General features: G+C 40.3%; 1 protein-coding gene across 3 annotated transcripts in view; it reads right to left on the reverse strand.

Annotated features, from left to right (window-relative positions):
• The window catches only part of LRRC7 (leucine rich repeat containing 7), a 150,639-nt gene that overhangs the window by 51,910 nt on the left and 76,608 nt on the right, over window positions 1–22,121 (reverse strand). For 2 of the 3 annotated variants that reach the window (XM_029959686.1, XM_029959685.1), the window contains exons 1-5: window positions 9,524–9,721; window positions 6,255–6,372; window positions 5,338–5,416; window positions 4,478–4,567; window positions 3,007–3,063 (exon numbers count right to left, since the gene is read on the reverse strand). In XM_029959686.1, coding sequence (XP_029815546.1) covers window positions 3,007–3,063; window positions 4,478–4,567; window positions 5,338–5,416; window positions 6,255–6,372; window positions 9,524–9,712 — 533 coding nt within the window. In that variant the 5' untranslated portion in view covers window positions 9,713–9,721. Of the gene's footprint in view, window positions 1–3,006; window positions 3,064–4,477; window positions 4,568–5,337; window positions 5,417–6,254; window positions 6,373–9,523; window positions 9,727–22,121 lie in introns of those variants that run through there. The other variant, XR_003915791.1, reaches the window with a different exon arrangement.

A 22,121-nucleotide genomic window follows, 5' to 3' on the forward strand; every position in this document is an offset into this window, starting at 1 on the left:
AACCACAGGAAAGCAGGAAAGCAGGAAGGTTGCACCAAGACAAAGCAAACTGAGGGGACCCAGCTAATGGCAAAATCAGAATATTTCAGAAAAATGCTTATTTAAACCAACAAGAACAGAATGACACATGCAAATGCCTGCAAAGGAATGTCAAAGTGCTGAGCCACACAAAGAACCTCACAATGTAATTATGTAATTTCTGATAAAAACTTAACATTTCTGAATTATTTCATCCCATTTACCAGTTATTCATTATTATTTCATCCCATAACCAGTTTACCCAATAACTCTTTTATCCAATAACTAGTATACCCATTAACCATTTTACCCCAAAACCAGTTTACTCCATAACCTGATACATGGTCAGTGTGTGCAGAGACAAACACTGATATATCTCCCCTTGACTTCAGTTTTTTTCAGCTTAAGTAACACCATTTTTAATAAAATATATTAAATATACATATGAATATATTCCATATAACACTGCACATCCATTATTTTTCCTATCAGATTAGGACCTGCTTAACTCTTCCCCATCTCCATTCCATCTGGAGCTTTCCCAAATGACACCTCCCTCTTTTTTCTCCCATGTCCCAAGGGTTTCTTTGTCAGAGTGAAAACACTTGATAAAGAGCATTTGGTCCTATTGAGGCTCTCCCAGATCAATGACTCAGACATTTTACATTCACATCTTTTTTTCCCAATCTGATTCCTGACTGAAGAACTCCTCATGTATCAAAAATCTCTGTTAGTCCCTCAGGACATGACCTTGTAACTGTGCTATTAAATTTCACCCACTTTTTAAATGCTTTCACCTTCAGAATTACTTAATTCTGCCAATTTTAGAGGCTGTACTTGAGATATTAAATTTTTACTCCTCACAAGCCAAATTAATTCTGAGCAGTAGCTGAAGACCAAGAGAAATCCTGGTTTTCCCTAACATCAGGTGCCAGGGACTCACACCTTTGGGAATGTCTCCATTGGACATCATTTCCTAACATGCAGAAAAAACAGAGCTGTAATTCCTACTGTCCAGAAAACCAGAGAGGAGCTGAGAAGCCACAGCTCCAGTTGGGCACCAGTGAGTCACCCAGCAAATACAGGTATTTTCTCACAATTACAGCCCCTCCAGGCCCTAAGACACTGGTGACTCACCAGCAACAAATGAGGTTCCTACAATTCTTCAATTTTCCAAATGTCTACTGAAAGAAATCCCCCAGAACCCTGCAAAGGTGTTTTCCTCTGCCCAAACAGCTCTAAGAGATGAGATCCAAGTGCTATAATGTCCTCAAAGATCTTTGAAACACTCTAAACCTGAAACAATCAACAGCACAGGGAGTTTCTGAGTTTGTCCTGAGATATGAAACACTCTTGATTGCTCTCAGGAGTTCAGCAACATCCAAAAACATTCAGTTTGGGAGTGGCGGGTCTGCTGACTTCTCTTGATGTGAAGAGCAATGAATGTTTATGACAGAGTCTGTTCTTAGAAAATACAAAATTCAAGCAAGTTAACAAGCTTCCTTAGGCCTGGAACCAGGCCAGGCTTAAACACAACTGTTGGATAGATTAAAAGCTTCTGTTGGAAATGTTCTTCGAACTTTCTTTTTCCAACTAAGACGTAAATTTAGCTACTAGATTTTGTTGAATAATTGGGGATTTAGTTCAATTACTGTAATAATTGACAAAACCACAGACCCTCCTCATGCCAGCAGGGACAACAAAGTTCATTAGCAGGGAACAGCTCTGAGCTTTGCTTATGGAATGCTCAGGAATGTTTGTCCACAAAAATTGGGAAAACTGGTAATTTCAGTCTGGGGTTGGGTTAATTCTGGACTAGGTTGAGTTTTACGAGCAGAAAGCCAGAGTGCACTTCTCCAAGGACAGGCTCTGCTACCAGCAGAGTGAGAGTCATCAAGCACATAACTTGGCCAGAATCTCCCAAAAGCTCTGAAGAGTTCAAGAGAAAAAAAATAAAATCTAATCTTGTTGCATAAATTAAAGCTTTACTAAAATACTATAAATTAATTGCAATATTGGCCAGACAGTTCCGAGTATTTCTAACTGCTCAGAAGATCCCGGAAACCAGCGTCAAGGATAATCTTTGATCAAACCACATAGAGGGGAAATAAATTACTGATTTTATGGAAGAGTATTAGGAAGATCTACAGGCTGAACATACAGATATTTTCAGTAGGTTAAAACTGTACATGCAGAAGTATTTTATGCAGAGAAAGTGGCGCTGGCAGAAAATGGGAACATCCAGAAGTGCATTGGAGTTCCAAACTGAGGCATTAAACTCCTTTCTAACAAGCTCCAAATCCATGGATATTTTTCCATTGGTAAGGATCCCTCTTCCAGAAAACAATTACATAATTCTAGTCTGGACAGAAAAGCAAAGTCCCTGTTTTATGCAGTGCAGCATGGGAGGGGTAGAGATTTATTGTTCAGTTCTTTACCATTTCCTTTTCAAAACCATTGAAATGTTGGTCAAATTCCAGCAACAAATTATAGAAACTTCCTTTCTTTTTTTGTAAACAGCACCAAGAAACACCAGCAAATTGATACTTCCTCCATATCCTGCCGATGCAGGCTTTTTAATTGTTCTGAAAAGCACCAAAACCATTTAAATTCTGTTCAAACCAGCATTCTATCAGGTTACACAGAGTGTTTTCAACATATCAGATTAATTACTGGAAAACAGTCATATCATCACTGACCAGGGTTCTCTCATTTGTTACTTTTCAATTTTATTTATTTATCTTAAAATGTCACATTGTAGATTTTGGCCATTGATTTACACTCAGTTAATGTACAGGATCCATCTTCCGCCATGTCACAGAATCACAGATCTTTGCTTTTTGCTAAAACCCTTCACTAAAATTTCTTTAAAACATGCAAAAAAAAATACACTCTTAACAGAAACTACACCATTGCATTGCTGCAAATACAAATATTTTGCACTTTTGGCAATTCCAGGTGAATAAATGTAAATATTCCATCACTTACTTTGGTAGAGTTTTCAAGTGGTTTTCTCTTAACTCCAAAATTCGCAATTTGACAAGCCTAGAAATAGGATAAAAAATAATGAGTTCATTCAGTGAATTAGTTCAGGCATCCATAGGAATGATTTAAAATTACTTATTTCAATAAAGGAAGAGTCTGTTTCATGCAGTACAGTCCAATGTCCAGTTCTTCTGGGGTACAAAATGTGTTCAGAACCAAATAATTTCATGTAAGGACAGACACACTCAGGCAGGACATTTCTGTCCTCAGCAGAACTCTTCTGAAAAGCTTTGACAGAATTCACCTAATAGCACAATGGAGTTTGGAAGGGCTGTTGTGTGTAGGTTCTAATTCATACCAACACTCAGCACATGTCCTACTTCTGCTAAAAATACTGTAAATTAAAAGGAGACCTGTGAGGGGTTGTAGAATTCGCAGAAAATTTCAAAGGAACTTGTGAACTGAAGAGCAGTTGCTTTTTATCCTTCAGTAAACCTGGAAATGCTTGAGAGAAATGAAATTTTACTCTGTTTACTTTGTTCAAGTCATTAATAAAATAGTTTAGAGTTACTGTGAAAAGTTGGTATATTCCAGCCAGGCTCAGCTCTGGGTCAGGGCCAGGCTTGTGCTAAAGCAGCACTTGATTTCCCCAGGTTTGAGCAGACCAACATCACTTACAGCCTCAGGATTAATTTTAGAGTGCTGGGTTGGTGTTCCCACTTGAACCATAAAACATACAGGACGGATAAGTATAAAACTGGCATTAGGTGAATTCTGTAACAATGCCAAATATTTTCTCTGTTCATCTTTTGTCTTCTGAGCTCTGTGGCCGGGTGGACAGTCCAGGGGCAGAAAGGCCAACCATCACCTTCATCATGTGGAATAAACTCCCCATTTCTGTCACAGTTGGGCAGGGGAAGGATCCACCAGCTCCTCCTGCCCCCTTTTATGGCAAATTGGGTCAACTTTGAATTCCACCACCTCTGCTTTGTCCTTATCTAACATTTTTTGGCTCTGTTTCTGCTGCATTTATTTTTACCCTCATTCTCCAGCCCTTCTGCTCCACTGTCTTTTGAATCTTCTCTTGTTCTGGTTTCACATGTTGCCTTTCAGTCTTTCTTTCTTCCCTTCTGACTCACAGCCTTTATCTTTCAGCCCATTTTTCAATGGCAGAACCCATATTGCTGTTTTCTGCCCTTGCCACAACTGAGTCACACTTTTGATGAAGGACAGTCCCCTCCAAGTTCTATTTCTTCTCACCTTTTCCCTCAAGTGCCAAACTGCATCACTTCATCACCACATTATTGCTGACACAACATTCCCTCTACAACAATCATTCATCAAAATTGTGCTGAAAAGCCAAAATCTCTGTTTTTTGTTTAGTTTTTCAAGAGAAGGCAGATTTAAACCAGACCCTTAGAGCCTAAGCCAGGTTCAAATGCACGATCACTGTGCTTTGATGACTCATCCTTACCTTCCAAAGTTAGCTGGAAGAAACTCCAAAAAGGCATCATTTAGATAGAGCTGGGTCAGATTTAGAAGTTGTGTGAAGCCATCTGGCAGCCTAAAAAACAGCAAAACCTTTAATGCTCACCTCAGCGTTGCCATGGAAATAAAACAATGTATATTTAGAAGAAGAAAGGTGACTTTCTCTCTCACCTTCTTTGTCTATCCAAATTCTCCAGAAGAACTTACTCATTACAGACAATTTTGTTCATTCTCATCTTCTCCACATTGCAATAACCACATTAAATAGCCTTTTCCTCCTTCCTAGGTAAGGGTTTAAGCCAAAGGTGTCTTTCTTTCTTTCTTTCCTTTCTTTTTTTTTCTTTCTTTCTCTCTTTCTTTCTCTCTCTCTCTTCCTGTCTCTCTCTCTCTCCCTCTTTTTCTCTCATTCTCTCATTCTTTCTCTTCCTCTCATTCTCTCTCTTCCTCTTTCTCTCAATTTTTTTAAACTGAAGTAGTAAAATTTCATCCTTTCGCCTCCTTCATTCCATTTCATAATTCCTAGCTTTACAACCCAGATTTTTTGTTACTATTATTGCAACTTCTTGGAAGGGAAAAGTGTCACCAAAGCCCCAACCAAGAGGTTTTCAGTGGCCAAACACATGAAATCTCAGCCTCTGTGCTTTGCCAACTCTTTCTCTGCTAAGTGGAAAGACCCCACATTCATTAACAGAGGACTCGGATCTTCCAATAGACTCATCCCCTCTGGGTTTGAAACAATTAAAAAGAAAGTTAGATTAATCCTGCAAATGAACTTGACACAATTCCTTTAAATCTGAGCTTATTTTTCTGCACCTACAGAATGCAAATCCAGCTGCTGATACTCACTTGGACACGGGGTTCACACTGGCTTCGATAATCGTTAAACATTTACAACACTTGATATTTTCTGGAAAATCTTGAATTCCTAAAAAAACACAGAAAGAATTATTATTTATAAAAAAACCTGTTTATTTGTTTTGTTCATAAGTGAGTTTATTTGGTATTTTCAGATCAGACTTCCGCTCCAACAGGAGGGATACACACATTGAGTATTATAGTCTAAAAGTACTTAAACCCTAAATAAACACACCAGAACAGAATCTATGCCTTATACTATGGTAATTATGCTAATGCTTGATTTATATAATCTTCTAGAGTTAAATAGTGACATCATCTGTACTGGTATTTGTGCCTTTCATTTCTTCCCAAATGCCTTCTCTTTGTCTTTCCCGAGAACACACAGAATCCCGAGAGTCTCGAGGACTCCACTGATAAGAAATTTCCCAACATTTCCAGGAGTGCCAAAGCATCATTTTTAAAACAAAGACACTTGAGTTCAGGCTTGCAAAGGTTTTTAGGCACATAAATGTGTAAATGCATAACTGGGGATGCACATCAGCAAATTAATCTATATAAATCCTGGAATTCTTTACCCACAGCCCCATGTGCTTAAATCCTTCACACAAGAGCCTAGTGAGTTCTAAGCCACTTCGGGAAGTGGAACAGTTCATAAGTGCACTGAAAAGTGGCCTCACACTCCTCTTGCCAAAATTTTTTGGGCACATGTCATGTGATGCAAAACCAAAGTCTGATTTTTAAAAGAAAAATAAACAAGGTAGACCTTTATGGAACCTTAGTTCCATAGTTCCAAAGTGCCAGGCCATAATCCAGACCCAGAGCACGAGGTTCTTAACCATTAGGAATTAAAACTTCATTATTGCTCATATTCACCACAGTTCCTTAAGACACTTTGGGTGTCTCACCATTTTTACTGATATCAAGCTCTCTGAGGTTCACGAGGCTGGCGATGGTGGTGGGGAGGCTGGACAGGTCATTGTCAGGGATGCTCAGCTTCCGTAAAGCCTGACAGTTGAATAGTTGCTGCAATAAAAAAAAAAAAAAAAGATGATTTACAGAGTTTCTGGGAAAACAAACAGTTTGAGATCATTATTTATACACAGAATGGTCCTGGGTAGGGCCAGGAGTTGGACTCGATGATCTTTGTGGGTCCCTTCCAACTCTGAATCTGTGAAATACCACAAAACTCCACTTGCTCCAGAAGAATTCAATCCTCAAAACATATTTTTTTCGAGAATACATTCTTACAGTCGATAGGAATAACCCAAATTAGCAGTGGCAATGGTAAAGAAGAGCCTTCTGTCCAAAACTGCATAGTCATTGCAATCAATGTTGTGTAAGTATTTATATTATTACATCATATATAATAATTATACATTATTGATCCGTTTTACATGTTCTGACACTGTGTGAACACATCCAAGGCTTTGGAACTGCTGAAGGAAGAGGTCTAATAAAAAATATTCCCTCTGGAGTGATTTGAATGATGTACTGTTGTATCAGAAAGAATATAAGGGTGGGGAACGTAGGCCCAAAATTGCCCACTAGATGGGCAATTTTTTCCCCCACTGAATGTTCCAAAGGTGTTTTTCTGAGTTTCTGGAGCTTCCTGGCCTTGCCATCCTGATTTGGTTGGAATCATCACTCTGGAAATCCATACATGACTTAAATTCCTTTCAGAGTAAAACCCAAGAGGTGCTCATTGAGATTTAATTATAACAATGGACTTTTATTCTGAATATCTCAAGTCAGAAAGGCTTTGGCTGCTCCAAAGGTTCCTGGGGAGAATTTTCATCCCACTCCTGTTTTTCTGGATGTTGATTTCCAGTCACTCCACCTTCATTAAGATCAATATTCTTTTTTATTAGTCATCCATTCATTTGACTCACCCAAATAAGGGACATTTGTGCAGCAGCAGCTCATGATGATGAATTCAAAGGCAAAGAAAATAAAGACTTGGCAAGATTTAGGGGAAAATAGGGTAAGAATTATATAACAATCCTGCAAATCCTTCAAAGAAAAAAGAAATACAAAAATTACAAACTAAACCCTAATTTCTAATGAAGTAGCAGAAAAATCATAATTATGATATATCAAATGTAAGGTAAAACTGAAAATAAAGGCAGGCAGAATGAGCTGAATGCATCAGCTTAATGCAAAATAATTTATTGAGTTCTAGAGTATCACATAGCAGTGAAAGCAAGTAGGGTAGATTGGGACTTAACAGAGTTTTTAGCAGTGCTTCTATAATTTTTATAATTTTTGTAATTTTATCATTATATTTTTAAACATGATCAAGTTCAAGATGATAAGGAATTTCAAAAAAATGTTGTAATATCAGAGGCACAAAACATCTGGCAAAGAATGGAAAATTAACAAAAATGTCCTGTGGAAGAAGTTATTTGAAATTCTATTTACAGAGGGGTTAAAGTTCTGCCTGTGGTAGAATGCCACATGAAATACAAAGTTAATGATAAGTAATATAGTGCCATTTTCAGGAAAAAAAATGCCATTTTCTCCCAAAGAATATTAATTAAACAGTGGAAAAACAGTTCAGAGCCATGGGGCAAAAATATCTGAAGCAGCAAATTTGATAAAGGAATTATTTGGGCTGTTTAATTCACAGTAATGATTAATAAAGGCTTAAGACAAAAATGATCACTAGTAAGAAAACAAATTAACTCTTATTAATCTCCTCTTACACACGGTCAAGACTGTGATAAATGCTGTGTTTACAATAAATTAAAACTAAAAACTATCACCTTCCTAATTTTTGCCTCCTTCCCTTTGGTCGTCAGTTTTTCCATATGGAATCATGGCATTATTCTATGCCCTGCTCTATTTGTCTTCCATCAGCCACTGCAGCTCAGTCTGAAAACCACTTTGATACTTCCAACCCAAAATACATATGCCAAATTATAAAGATCCAGCCCAAAAATACCCAAAATCCCTACCTAAATTAGACATTTCCAATATTCTTCTGTAGCACAATGAAACCATGACATAAAAGAGAGCTGGATCTCAGGGATCCATCAGCAGCAAATGGTCTCCACCAGGACCCGTTTCATGTTTATGGGAACAGAAAAAACTCCTGGTTCTCTGTTTTCTTCTCTAGGAGGGATCAGGCAGCTCATCACAGCCATTTTTCCCCATGAACTAAAGCTCCTGGAGCTGCCCTGCCTTCCCATCTGTGCAGAACTGGGGATGGAGTCAATGACCTCAAGCAATGACCCATCACATCCCAGTAAAGCAACTCCATGGAATAGGAAAAGCACATTTTCTACATTTGGAAATAGAATTTCTAGGAAGTCCCTGTGCAGCCTAACTGAGAAATGTGCTGTGAGATGATGGAGAGTGGATTACAGGGGACAGTGTTTAATTAAAGACTTGTGAGCACCTTTCATTATTGTGGAGAGAAATTCAATTAAGGGCTGGATTACATCCCTTCATGCTTCATTATGTAGCCAGCACCTGCCATTAATTGGTTTTTCCACCACCTTGCTCTCTTTTGTTTCCAGAACACTTAAGTTACAGTAACTTTTAATTCCTCCTAGTAAATATTAATCAGCAGAAGAAGAGATTGAAAGATTCCGTAAGAGGAATTTTACTCAGGAAGGTTAACTTAGGTGATCTCATTGCAGTTGTGAAACTCCTAATCAGCACTGGCACTTCCCAACAAAATCACAGAATATTCTGAGTTGGAAGGGTCCCACTGATATCCCAGAAGGATAAAGGGCTCATTCTGACACAGACCTTGCTTTGAAAAGCAGGGATAAAGAGGATTCAAATGTAGTGGCTCCTGATCAAGCTACCAAATGCCACAGGAATTACTTGTGCAGAACCATTTCTTTTGGACAGTTGTTCATTTCCCAGTTTAAGGCTCCACTGTCCGTGTTCCTCTGCTGGGAAGGAGTCATCGGTGCTCCTGCTCCACCCCATCCAGCATGGAGTGTAAGGATGAGGGTTTGGCTGCTTGGGCTGTTCGAGAAGGCAGGAGAAACTGTACAAAGTTGCCCTTGAACCCCCAGAGCCACAAGCCCCTCTTCCCCTCCCAAAGAAGTTGTAACTGCAATGAGGTCTCCCCTTAGTCTCCTCTTCTCCAGACTAAAGGAGCCATCCCTGTCCAACACACATTTTAGGACTCAACGTTGTCTTCCAGCAGAACATGGATTACCTTGGGTAGCTCTTCAATCTGGTTGGCATCAAGGTAAAGCTCCTCCAAGGTCCTCTCAAAATTAAAAACCTCCTTTGGCACCTGCTGCAGGCCACAGTGAGAGTAATCCAACACGGACACGATCTCTTCCTCCCCTCGGAAACACCGGCACGGCACCAGGCGGCCGATGATCTTCCTTTTGGTTGTCATCTCCAAGCAGCATACTGAAGAAAAAGGGGAGAAAACACAGGTTACTGAAACCAACAGCATTTTGGGGACTCTTATTTAGATTTATCATCAAGATTGCAGTCCATAAATACAGTTTTTCTGAGGGATCTCTGTAGTCTGCATTCTGCAGCTTTTGTTTTACCTTTCTCCAGAACATGGAGAAGTGTGATTTGCCAGTGGAACCACAAAATACAACCTCAACCCAGCAGCTTTTCCCTACACCAGGACAGAAGGAAACACTCCAAGCCCAGCCACAACCATTGCTTGGTTTAACAGTGAAAATAACTGTGTGGAGGCACAAGTACAAGCACGTTCATCAAAGCACAGAGGGACGTGCCAGTCCCTGGATCATGAGTCACAGTGGTGAATCAGGCAGAGGTTCTGATTCTCCCTGAGAAATTAGTGTTAATATCTGGTTCCTCTGACACTAGCAGAGTTCCTCAGCTTCCCACAGCCACTGCTGAGGCAATTCCACTGAGTCCTCAACCAGAGGAATAAAGAACACCAATTTCCCTGCTTACAGAACCAGAACAAACACACCCCCAGAGCAGGTGTTTGGGTCACCTGCCATTCCTGTTCCTCTTGTACCGCCTTGGGCTGCTGAAAACTCACAGAAAGGACTTTTTCTACAGTAAAATAGATGTCTAGGAAGTTTCCCCATTCCCAAACTTCTCCCATCCTCAATGCCAAGTGCTGCAGATGGTCCCTCAGTTTGTGTGAGCACCTCTAACTCCCTCGAGTGAGTTTACAAAACTGGGTCTTATTATTTGTCACTGGAACAAAACACTTTAACTCACCACTGCAGAATGGAGAGAGCAGTCAATAAGTAGATTTTATAATGTCAGGCAGTCCCTAAATCTGGAATAAATATTGACATCTCGAGAAGTTATTTTAACATTATAGATAAATCAGGCTGTCCTGGAACATGCTATCACAAAGGCAAGAAGGGCTAAACATTCAGCTCCCATTTTCTAAAACACTTACAAGGCTTTGAGTTACATTTAGGGAAAAAATGCACTAAATTAGTCCGAGTAAAGCAAAATAAGGCTCGCCATTCCCTCAACACCAATCTGTCCCTACTGATACCTGCACTGCACCTTTAGCTCCAGAAATCTTCCCAAATCATTCAGTTGAGTGCACAAGACCAAAACAGATGAAAACTGACAGAGCACTGGTCCTACAACATGTAATTCCCAACGAGAGCCACCTCTGGAGCTGCCCAACCTCTTGGGATTCACATCCAGGAAGCAACATAATTCAAACCCTGACAAAGTAAAAATAAATGCCCTTAGAATAGCAAATTATTTGTAGCTTTTCAAGCCATTGGAGGATAATGAACAACTGAGCAGTGACATGGACTTCAAAAACTCCTTGGCAAACCCTTCTTCCCACAGGAATTACAAAGCACTTTGCTGGGCTTTATTCTCCTCTGCTGTGGGCACAGGCATCAAACACACCATTTTAATAAAACCCTACAACAAAACCAGGACAAAAGACCAGCCAGAAAGTTTACAAATAGCCAAGTGATAGAACCACACTAAAAATAGCAATTACAGCAGCCAAACCAATTTTTAAAGGTTTTTTCTTTTGCTTATGCAAACAAAAGCATTTCCATTATTGCAGTTCATAAAAATAACTGTAATTTCTTCTTCAACAGAAAGTTGTTTTAAAAGCTAGAGGGAAAAAAGCAGATAAACAGAAGTGAGTTAATTACTCTGCCTTCCTCAAATGCTTTGGTAAGGCCTGACTGTCATGATAAAATTAGGTTTGTGGATTAATTGGATTATCTATTGGAAATGTCCTCTTCAGGAGACACAAACTAACTCAATCCCAGATGTGAGTTGGAGAGATGAACAAGTTGGATTTAAGAAGAGATTAATACTTGAATAGCAAAGGAACTTGAACCTGAATTGTGGTGCATTGCTAAGATCCTGTGAGAAATGAGTGTGAGGTGACTCCCCTGCAGAAACTGCTCCCAAGGGACTATTTGCTGCAGGAATGGCTACAGGAAAGGCTGAAATTTAATATATTTTGATAAGAAGTGGGTTTGCACATGCCTGTAATCTGCTCCATTATTTACCCTTGGTAAATAAAAAGAAAACACATAGAAATGCTGAAAAATCTATAAAAAAATCCCCTGGGAATTCTGCTGTTCTTTGCACCACAATGGAATTGAAGGGCCTGTGCTTGAAAGGAGTAACATTTCATGCTCTGTGGACTTGTGGTAATTAAACCTTTTATTCATTTCAGCATTATTAATTATTACCCTGGACTAATTCCAGCTTTAGTAATTACACTTTTCTTACCTACATTTTGTTCTATCCTAATTTTCAGGGCCTTTCTTTCCTGAGGAAAGAGGATCAGCCCAAGAGAGTCAGCAAAGAGCCACCCCCCAACTGCAGGAGCTGAGTCACATCAATGCTTCATCAGATTCCTTAATTCCTGCAAGGCTTCCCACCTCCTCATGGAAACACCAGTGCTCAGTGCTTTTCCCCATTTAAACCAGTGAAAGAACCGTAATTCTCCCTGGTGGGGATTAGAGGTCATTGCTCAACACGTCACACACGACGCACTGAGATTATTCACTCCAAGAGAGCTCAAAAATCATATTATTTCTTGAATGAGATAAAGAAACTATGAAAGAAGCACAAATATAACCTGCTACTTATCAGCTTCAAGCAAGCATCTCATTATCAGCATCTGCAGTTTGTCCTCTTCTAAAGAAAATCCTTAATCTAAGCAAAACAGGAGTTTTATGTAAATTAATTACAACAAAATATCCTGTCTGAATTAATGGACCTTTTGTGAGGCAAAAACACTAATCCCTGTTTATAAGGAAGCACAAGAGAAGACATTCCTTCCCTGCTGGAAAGACAGAGGCAGAGAAAACTGTTGCATGTTCACAAAACTGATTTAAAGATGGGATGAAACAGCTTGACAAACTCCAAACCTCCAAGGATCTCAGAAGAATAGAAAAGCAGTAGGTTTTTTTCAGAATACAAGATAGAAGAATTTTCATCTCAGAAGTTTTTTCCTCTGTAATGGGTCTACATATGATGAAATGTACCCGGAGAGCAGAGTTAGATGGGATATTGGGAAGGAATTCTTCCTGTGAGGGTGGTGAGGCCCTGGCACAGGTTGCCCAGAGAAGCTGTGGCTGCCCCATCCCTGGAAGTGTCCAAGGCCAGGTTGGATGGGGCTTGGAGCAGTCTGGTCTAGTGGAAGGTGTCCCTGCCTATGGCAGGGTGTGGGACTGGATGGGTTTTAAGGTCCCTCCCAACCCAAACCAGCTTTGAATTCCGTGACATTCTTCTAAAGAGTCAGTAGGTATCTGAAAAAAAGAGATAGTTAAAATGCTACTGCAAAAAAACCCAGAATTTGTCTATATATAATTGGTAGGATAAATCAATTTTTAATTTTCTGTTTTTCAGGATAGATTAATTATGGATTTAATTTTTCTACCAAACAAATTTTCCATGTAACGCTTCATTTAAGTGTTCTCATCTCAGGGAGGTCTTGGCTCCCTGTTGCACTGAATGAAAATTCAAAGAGGACAAAACCCAACAGCTATTGGGGGACCAGCTATGTGACAGGGTATCAAACATAAAATCCCTCACACTCTTGAAATTCCCTTCAGAAGACTCCAAGAAATCACTGTTTCAGTGATCTGGTAGTGCTAGAAGGTTACTCAGAAATCCTGAGAAATTAAAGAACTGAGAATTACTGAGAAAATAAAGAACTTGGAAGAGAGAATGGGAGCATTGCAAGGCTGAACTGAGCAATAATGGCAACATTTGCCAGAGGGTTCAGAAAATATTAATTATATTCAAAGCAGCAGAGAAGTAGCTTCAGTGACTCCTTTGTGCTACTTCACAGAGAAGTGATGATTTTTCTGTTCTTTCTTTCTTTCTCTTATTATCAGCACAATCAACAAAATCAATATGCAAGTATGTTGGCTCTTCTCAGCAAGTTACACGATCCAGCTTGGAAATCACAAACATATCAATCACTGAATTGATATCACTTTCCATCATCTCATTATGGTTCTCCCAGAGGTGTTTTACCACTCAAGAAAAGATGGAAGTACAGAGCAGCTTCTTTAGAGCCAGAGCACCCCCAAAAACCCGTCCCACCCAGAGTCTCCAAAGCGGAGACCCTCAGCTGATCCCAGCCAAGGTCACTCATCCCCCAGAGCTCAGAGCCAGACTGGACATGGACACAGTACCAGTTACTGACATGAGAGGAGGCTGAAACCCAAACTCCCAAGCTCTTTCTTTTCCTGGTATCACAGAACCAGGGAATGGTTTGGGTTAGAAGAGACCTTAAAGCTTATCCACTTCCATCCCCTGCCATGGGCAGGGACACCTTTCACTATCCCAGGTTGCTCCAAGCCCCGTCCAACCTGGCCTTGGACACTCCCAGGGATGGGGCAGCCACAGCTTCTCTGTGCCAGGGCCTCCCCACCCTCACAGCCAAGAATTCCTTCCCAATATCCCATCTAACCCTGCCTTCTGGCAGTGGGAAGCCATTCCCCCTTGTCCTGTCACTCCAGGCCCTTGTCCCAAGTCCCTCTCCAGCTCTCTTGGAGCCCCTTTAGGCACTGGAAGGGGCTCTAAGGTCTTCCTGGAGCCTTCTCTTTTCCAGGTGAACACCCCCAGGTCTCCCAGCCTGGCTCCAGAGCAGAGGGGCTCCAGCCCTTGGAGCATCTCCATGGCCCCTTTGGACTTGCTCCAGCAGCTCCATGTCCTTCCCTTGCTGGGGACCCCAGAGCTGGAGGCAGCACTGCAGGTGGGGTGTCACCTGAGCTCGTAGAGGGGCAGAAAGCAGGACTGCAATCTCTGCTGCATCAATGCACCTTCCCACCCAGATATCTTCCTGGGAAAAAAAGAAAATCTTGAAGGAAGAGGGCTGCTGCTTTTCAAACAAAGAGTAAGTAGATTACATGTCATCAGAACTCCTTTTTGAATGGGAAAATGGTGAGAAAATGCAAACTACCAGCGAGGACTGATGTAAGAGTTATATAAGCACAGCTCTCCTGTCACAAGGACAGTGTTATGGCTACAGACAAAAGCCTTGGCTAGAATAAAGAATACAAAGTAGAGATGCTAAAGTTACACAACTGATTGAGCAATGAAACAAGTTAGTACAAACTCAGAGTTTCATACAAAACAGCCTTAAGATGGTGCCCACAAAGGTGCAGATCATAGAAGGGTGAGCAGCACATTTAAAAACTAACAGCTGGATGAAGAGGTAGAAGAGATGGAGAAAGATTCCATCTGCTCAGATCTGCAGAGAGAATATTCCTCCGCTTTTTTAAATCTCTAAATTATTAATAGGGTTGTGTTGCTAATTGAAATGTGGGGCTGGAAATTAAGATGACTCTGAGAGCTTTGAAGTTCCCTCATTATTTCAGTGACCCAGACTGGAAATGGCCACTATGTAAATCATCTAAGCAGCACACATAATTAATTAAAAGGGAAGAAAGGAAACAGAAGTGGATGTCTGGCCAGTGCCAGGAGAGTATCAGTGAGGAAAAGACTATGGGATGAAGGAAATGTAAGGGTTGTTTCATGTTTCTTTCTTTAATTCCAATTTTGCTCCATTTCTCAGCTTTGCTCCATTTCATATGTGTAGTCCCTGTTATCAACTCTCTTTTGCAGAGAAAATATAACACAAATTCTGGCCTTTTGGAACAAACTGGGAAACTCCCAGTGCCTTCCCTAGGGCAGATGAGATTCTGTGATTCTCCATTGGAAACCACTACATATTTTATTTAATTTATACTTTTCCATACCCTGCTTAGAAGAAAGGATATTCACCCAAAACTCCCCCTTGGAGCCAGATGAGGGAATCAGGCAGGTCACTGTCATGTTCCAAAATCAGGAATTTAGATATTCCACATGTATAAGTCATTTGTAATAGTTTTCATTACTCTTCCTGAAAAGATTAAGAAACTATGGTTCTGAAGTCACAATAAGAGAATCATTAGTAAGCTTCCAAAGGGGAATTTGGCTTAACAAAAAGAGGGGTGTGAAATATTCTCTGAATTGTTTTCTTGCACAGATAACCAGCATATCTCACCCAGAAATGCCATTTAATGTAGGATAATTGAATTTCCTTCATTATATTCCTATTACAATAGTCTGCATTCAGGTTCATCTTCAGATTTTGCTAATCCTAAAATAAAATAACCAAGCATGAATAATCAGATTCAGCTTTACCTTTTGTCTCCCAAGAATATTAATGCTGGAAAGTTTCACTCTCTTTGCTATAAGTACCTTGAGATTTGGGACTTTTACAAAAAGTAAAATTCAAGACAGAAATATTTCTACAAAGTATCAGTTCTTACCTTACACCCCTCTTTGTGATATAACACCAAATCTTTATCTTTTCTGATAAGATATTCATTAATTCCAAGCTTTACTATTGGCCTTGCCTTGAAACTTCTAGACAGAAATTTTCTGACTAAATGACTTTTAGATAATCTTAATCATAGATGATGATCATACGAAGAACAAAGACATTTTAATGACAGCAAAAATAGTTGCTAGGGTTGGTTTTATTATTAAAAACCTGTATCCTGTTCTCCCTAAAGACAGTCTTTGCATAACCTCAAGGAAAACCCCAATTTTGTTCAGATTTTTAATAGAACCAACAGAGTTTCAGTAATTTGTTGCATATTAGTGGCACATGTTGAAAATTAATAATTATGCTCTTAATTGCTAGAAATTACAACCAGTTTGACAGCTCAGCCTGCAGACATTTAAGCAGAAGAGAATCCCAATAAATGTGAGAAATTTCTTCGGAAAGGGTGCTGTCTGGAAAGCAGGGAATTTACATTTCAACTTGGATCTTTGATGTGTTTCAGCTTTGATTTGAAGTAATCCTTTAGTTTAAAAGATTAGTTGGTATGAAATGTAGACCAAAATATACTTTATTTCTTGTTTTATGGTGCAATAGCTCTGCAAAGGAACAGCAGAGAAAACATTTACCTGCTAAATGCATCAACTAAACAAATTGGTATTTAAATAGGAGCAATATAACTTTCGTTAAGTCTCGCTTTCTTCCTCAGAGAGGGCCAGGATCCTACAGAACACCCAATTACTTTTCAGCACTTTACATCCCAATCCATCTGCATTATTCCTGACATATTAATCAGCTTAGCAGGAGCTTACTGCAGGAAAACTGGGGTTATTGTGCTGAGCTGGCAGAACGAGAGTTCCAGGGATGTTGATGTGCAGCTACAAACTGCTGCTGAAAAAGAAAGTTTTAATTAAAAGTGACAACTGTGACTCCCAATGAAAGTTGATCCTGTGGCAGAACCCAGGCACAGATGTGGAATCATGGAATCGTTAAGGTTGGAAAAGATCTTTAAAATCGTCAACTGTCAACCAGAACCACTATTAAACCATGTCCTCAAGAGCCACATCCACATGTTTTCTGAACAATTCCAGGTATGAGGACTCCATTCCTATGACAGGGCTGAACAGCCCTCTCCAGGAAGGAATTTTCCCAATATCCAACCTGAACCTCCTCTGGCACAGCTTGAGGCCATTTCCTTTCATCCTGTCCCTTGTTCCCTGGGAGCAGAGCCCAACTCCCTCTGGCTCCACCCTCCTGTCAGAGAGTTGCAGAGAGCCAGAAGGTCCCCCCTGAGCCTCCTTTTCTCCAGGTTGAGCCCCCCCAGCTCCCTCAGCCGCTCCTGGTGCTCCAGACCCTTCTCCAGCTCTGTTCCCTTCCCTGCACATGCTCCAGCTCCTCAGTATCTCATCATGAGGGACAAAGGACCTTTCTCCTCCTCCTTGTTACTGCTGCCTCGCTCAGGTGTGGATGGGACAGTCACTATATGACTGAAGTCCAAAATAGGAGGAGATCAAGTTCATTTTCAACATGTCATAACACTTACTTGTTTAGTTATATATATTTCCAAAACATCTGAAATCCACACAAGAAGCTGCCTAGAAAATGTGTGTTGCTTGCTCCCCCATGGAAATGTTCACATCCAATCACAAAACTTTTTCAAAAGCCTTTTCCTCTCTGAAAAAATGGGGATTTTTTTTTTTATCATTAAAACATGCAGTTCTGACGCCATGCCAGGTTTTCTGCCAGCCTTCTCCACCACTCCAACTCTACCTGGAGTTTCTATCCCATAAGTCACCACTCCTGTGGATATTCCTACTATTTCCCAGCAGTCATCTACCTTCTTTAGTCTTTTCTGGTTTTCCAGATATTCACCAGCAATAACTTCTCATGTGCCCCGTCCTCTCCTTCCTTCCCCATCCTAACACTTCTTGATTCCACTCCTTCACACCCCAAGCACAGGTTTTCTGTCCAAACCCCTCTGCCCTTTAGCTCCCCAACACATCCATGTGTGGTTTTTAAGCTATGCACCACTACAGTTGTTTCCAAAAGTCAGGCTGCCTCTCTTTACTATATAACCATTCCCATCTTCTATGAGTCCCTACATAAACATTCAAGTTTTCCCACCAAACTGCACAAACACGTAATTTAGTTCTTCCCATTGTTCATCACAACCAAAAATTTTGCCCCCTTTATTCCACATTCTACATTTTGACAAGAAAAATATAAAACCTTTTAGTGTCCATCAGTTCCTCTTTCTTCTGTTATTCTGTCCCCCTTCCTGGCTGTGGATACAAGATTTTTCCAGGGCTCCCCATTTGTTTCACTGTCCCCGTTAATGCTACGCTGGAAGATGCTTCCATATCTATCCATTAATCGGATTATGGGAATGCAAAAGCCTATTCTATGTCTAGAGAGCAAAATGTCAGAACAAGTGAAATTTCAAAGGCTTAATTCCCAAAAGTAGCCATGAAAATTGGTTGCTGAATATGAGAACACAATTCTATATTAAAGCAGACATTGATCTGTATAAATACCTCATTGCCCCTGAATACATGAGTATTTCAATGTATATCATAGAATTATGGAATTATTCCATGATTCCATGATTCTGATTGCCTACACAGCCATCAGAGATCACAAGAATATTATAATGTAGTACTGGCAAGTGATTTCTTAAAATTTGATTTCTTTTCCCTAAGGAAATCTGTGGGCGGCACATTCTCACTTTCTCTCAGAAGCCCAGTTTTTAACACTTAAATGCATTCCCTGTTTGTGGTTTAAACATGTTTTGCCAGTGCTGGTTCCACCAATCATCTCAAGATGAATTCAGAGCAGTCTCTCTGTCTGAAATTAAATCATCTCCTTCCTTGGGGAACGGGGGTGGAGGGGGGGCCTTTCCCTGCAAACACCAAGCTCCCAACCCACAGCAGCACCAGTGCCACCAGCCCAGCCCACGGTGCCATCAGTGTCAGCCCTTGTACGAGAAACCAGCAGATTTAAGGGCACCTTCAGGACAGCTCCTCTCTCTTCCAAGGAAATGACTGTGCCAGGAAGCCTTGGCTTTCTAAATCCAGAAAACAAAAAAAGCCCTACCAGAGCTCTGTCCTCAAAGAATAACAAACAAGCCCTGCACAGGGCCAGGAGCTGGACTGTGGTGATCCTTGTGGGTCCCTTCCAACTCACTATATTCTCTGATTCCAGGACTGGCTGACACAAACTCCGCTCCCATCTAATAAATTAAAAATGAATAAATAAATATTCACCAGTTTGTGGATATAAACTCCTTATCAAGGCCCAGGTTATCAGCTTAGGTCAGTCACTCTCAAAATGCTGCAGACAATGTCACACTATGTTTTAGCGACTGGAACACCTAAAAACTCAGGTTTAATGTGCAGTAGGTATAAGAACAAGTATGTTTAGGGGCATCGTGGAAAATAAAGATTTCTGCTTCTCCATCCTCCTCCAAAGCCTCTGACATCAATCCTGGCACTGACACGAGCTGGAAGGGGCTCACGTTTGATCAACAATGTTGGAAACCAAACCAAGAGAGGAGGTTTGATGGTTGGGGTGAAAGTACAAGCTGTTAGTAAATATTCTCTGTAGATTAATTTTCTAACTCACAGAATCACAGAATCACTGAGGTTGGAAAAGCCCTCCCAGCCCACCGAGTCCAACCTGTGCCCGATCCCCACCTTGTCCCCCAGCCCAGAGCACTGAGTGCCACATCCAGTTGTTCCTTGGGCACCTCCAGGGATGGGGACTCCACCACCTCCCTGGGCAGCCCCTTCCAATGTTTGACCACCCTTTCCAGGAAGGAATTCATCAGTAGAGGGCTCTAGAACTCCATTCTCTTAAGTATCCTGTTCTCTCCCATGATTAATCTGTCCCAGTTTTTTTTAGTCAATTAACATGCTGTTCTTATGGTACAAATGTTCTCTAAAAACCCTCTCACAGCTGAGCTGTCAAACACTGAAATTCGGTACATTGGAATGGCAGGTTTTTAACAAAGTCCCAGAGTTTGTAAAGTATAATCAGAACTTTAATGCCCAATTATGCAATCTTAGCAATGACTTTCTGAAGAGAATTTTATCACTTTCATTGTAAACGGGGCTCATCAAACAGAACTGCACCAAATTGTTCCTCTCTGGAAATACAAGGGCTTGATTCTTAATGGAAGGGTTCAGCAGATATTTGGAAATTGCAGGTGTGGATACAACAGTTCTGGAAGATTCAAACACTTTTCATTCAGCAACAAGTATTTGCTTTGGGGGTTTTTTTTGGTATTTCCCTTGTTTATCCTAAACATTCACTCTTATAAAACATAAGGACTTGCCTTGTCTCAGCTCATTTAGTTTAGCAGACACTCCAAGGGCTAAAACATCTCCAGAGCAAGCACACGGAATGCTAAATGTCCAGTGTCACAGCCTGGAGCAAGATTAAAAAACCATGGACAAAGAACTAGACAAAATTTGAGCATCAACCCACCTGCAGAATTAAGTCCTACCTGGATATGGGCAGGAGGAGCCCTCTGGCTCTGATTTTTTTGGCAGCAACTTATAAATAGACACAAAATTTCCATTGTACAATCTGTTCTGGTGACCAGAAAAGGAGCTCATACCTGGTCCACACAGAGTTATGAGCCAAGGGAAGGGACATATGGAATTTCCAGCCCTGGACTGAATTAGTACAATGATGGTATTTTAATGGACAGACTTTCTGTACCAGGTATCAAATATTTGAACATATCAAATTATTTAGACAACGCCAAACCAAAACAGACCCATCATTGCAGGAGGTACTACCCTAACACCAAATAAAACTGAGAAAGTATACCCAGATACGCCTGCATTACAGCTAGGCCACAATATTCATACCAATGCTTGGAAAGGTGTTCTAATGTACTCCAAATCCCAATTTAAAATGCTCAGGTTAATTGCCAATATTATAATCCCATCTGTTTCAGAGTACAACACTCAAGCAGGTGCATTTTATAAAGATTTAACTCATTTTTCTGAACTGCATCAATCCAGTATTTCATACACCTTTTTCCACAACCAAGCTGAATAATCCCTGTTTGTCAGTGTAAGCAAAAGAATCGAGGGTTTTCCTCAAGTTTTTACCATTTTATCCAGATACTTTATGATTTCATCAGTTTATTTCCATTCTAATTATTCCAGCACCATTTCTACTGATAACGCTGAAAACCACTTGTTGATAAATGTCCTCACATGGTCCCCAATATTCCAGTGCTCTTTGGCATTTGACAACTTTCTCTGACTCATCAAAACACTTTTATGCTCATTTATATTGAAATATTTATAACAGATTTGTAATTTAACAGTTGCAAGGTCCTTTGTCACTTTTCAGCCTATGTGGATTCTCTTTGTGAGACCCAGAGAAGGCAATTAAAGGGTTCCTGTAGGGATGTGGATGTTCCCCTCAAAAAACAATTTAAAAAACCATATAAAAATACACCAAATGATGTACATTAAAGTTTTTAGTTTGGGTGACTATCAAACAACACTGCATTTATTAATTTACCACAGCTCTTATAACTTCGAGATGCATCTGCCAATATCTAATTACACACATCCTTTCTTTGACGTTCATGATGGTAAAATAAAAATTCAACTCCTCCATGGCCTAAAAAAGATAAACTCCAGATAAAACCAGGACTTAATTTAAAGGAAAGAAAGGAATTTACATAAAAAATATAATAATTTCATGCCATCTACTGTCTGGGAAATAGGAATCAATGAGAGAAGTTGTGCATGCACCAGTTCTGGAAGTGTTCAAGGTCAGGTTGGAACAACCAGTCTGTGGAAGGTGTCCCTGTCCATGGCAGGGGGTAGGATGAGATGGGCTTTAAGGTCCCTTCCAACCTAGAACACTCTAGGATTTTGGGATTCATCTGACAGGATTTCAATTCCCAGAATTTCCAGCTGGTTTTGACAGCTTTCCACAGCGTTGTCAGGCAAAAGAGGCACTTGCAGAAAACTCTTCTGCGGGAGATTTTGCAAAAGCCAGG

This window comes from Manacus vitellinus, unplaced genomic scaffold (assembly GCF_001715985.3).
Source record: "Manacus vitellinus isolate BGI_N305 unplaced genomic scaffold, ASM171598v3 scaffold_21_pilon, whole genome shotgun sequence".
In the NCBI taxonomy this organism is placed as follows: domain Eukaryota; kingdom Metazoa; phylum Chordata; class Aves; order Passeriformes; family Pipridae; genus Manacus; species Manacus vitellinus.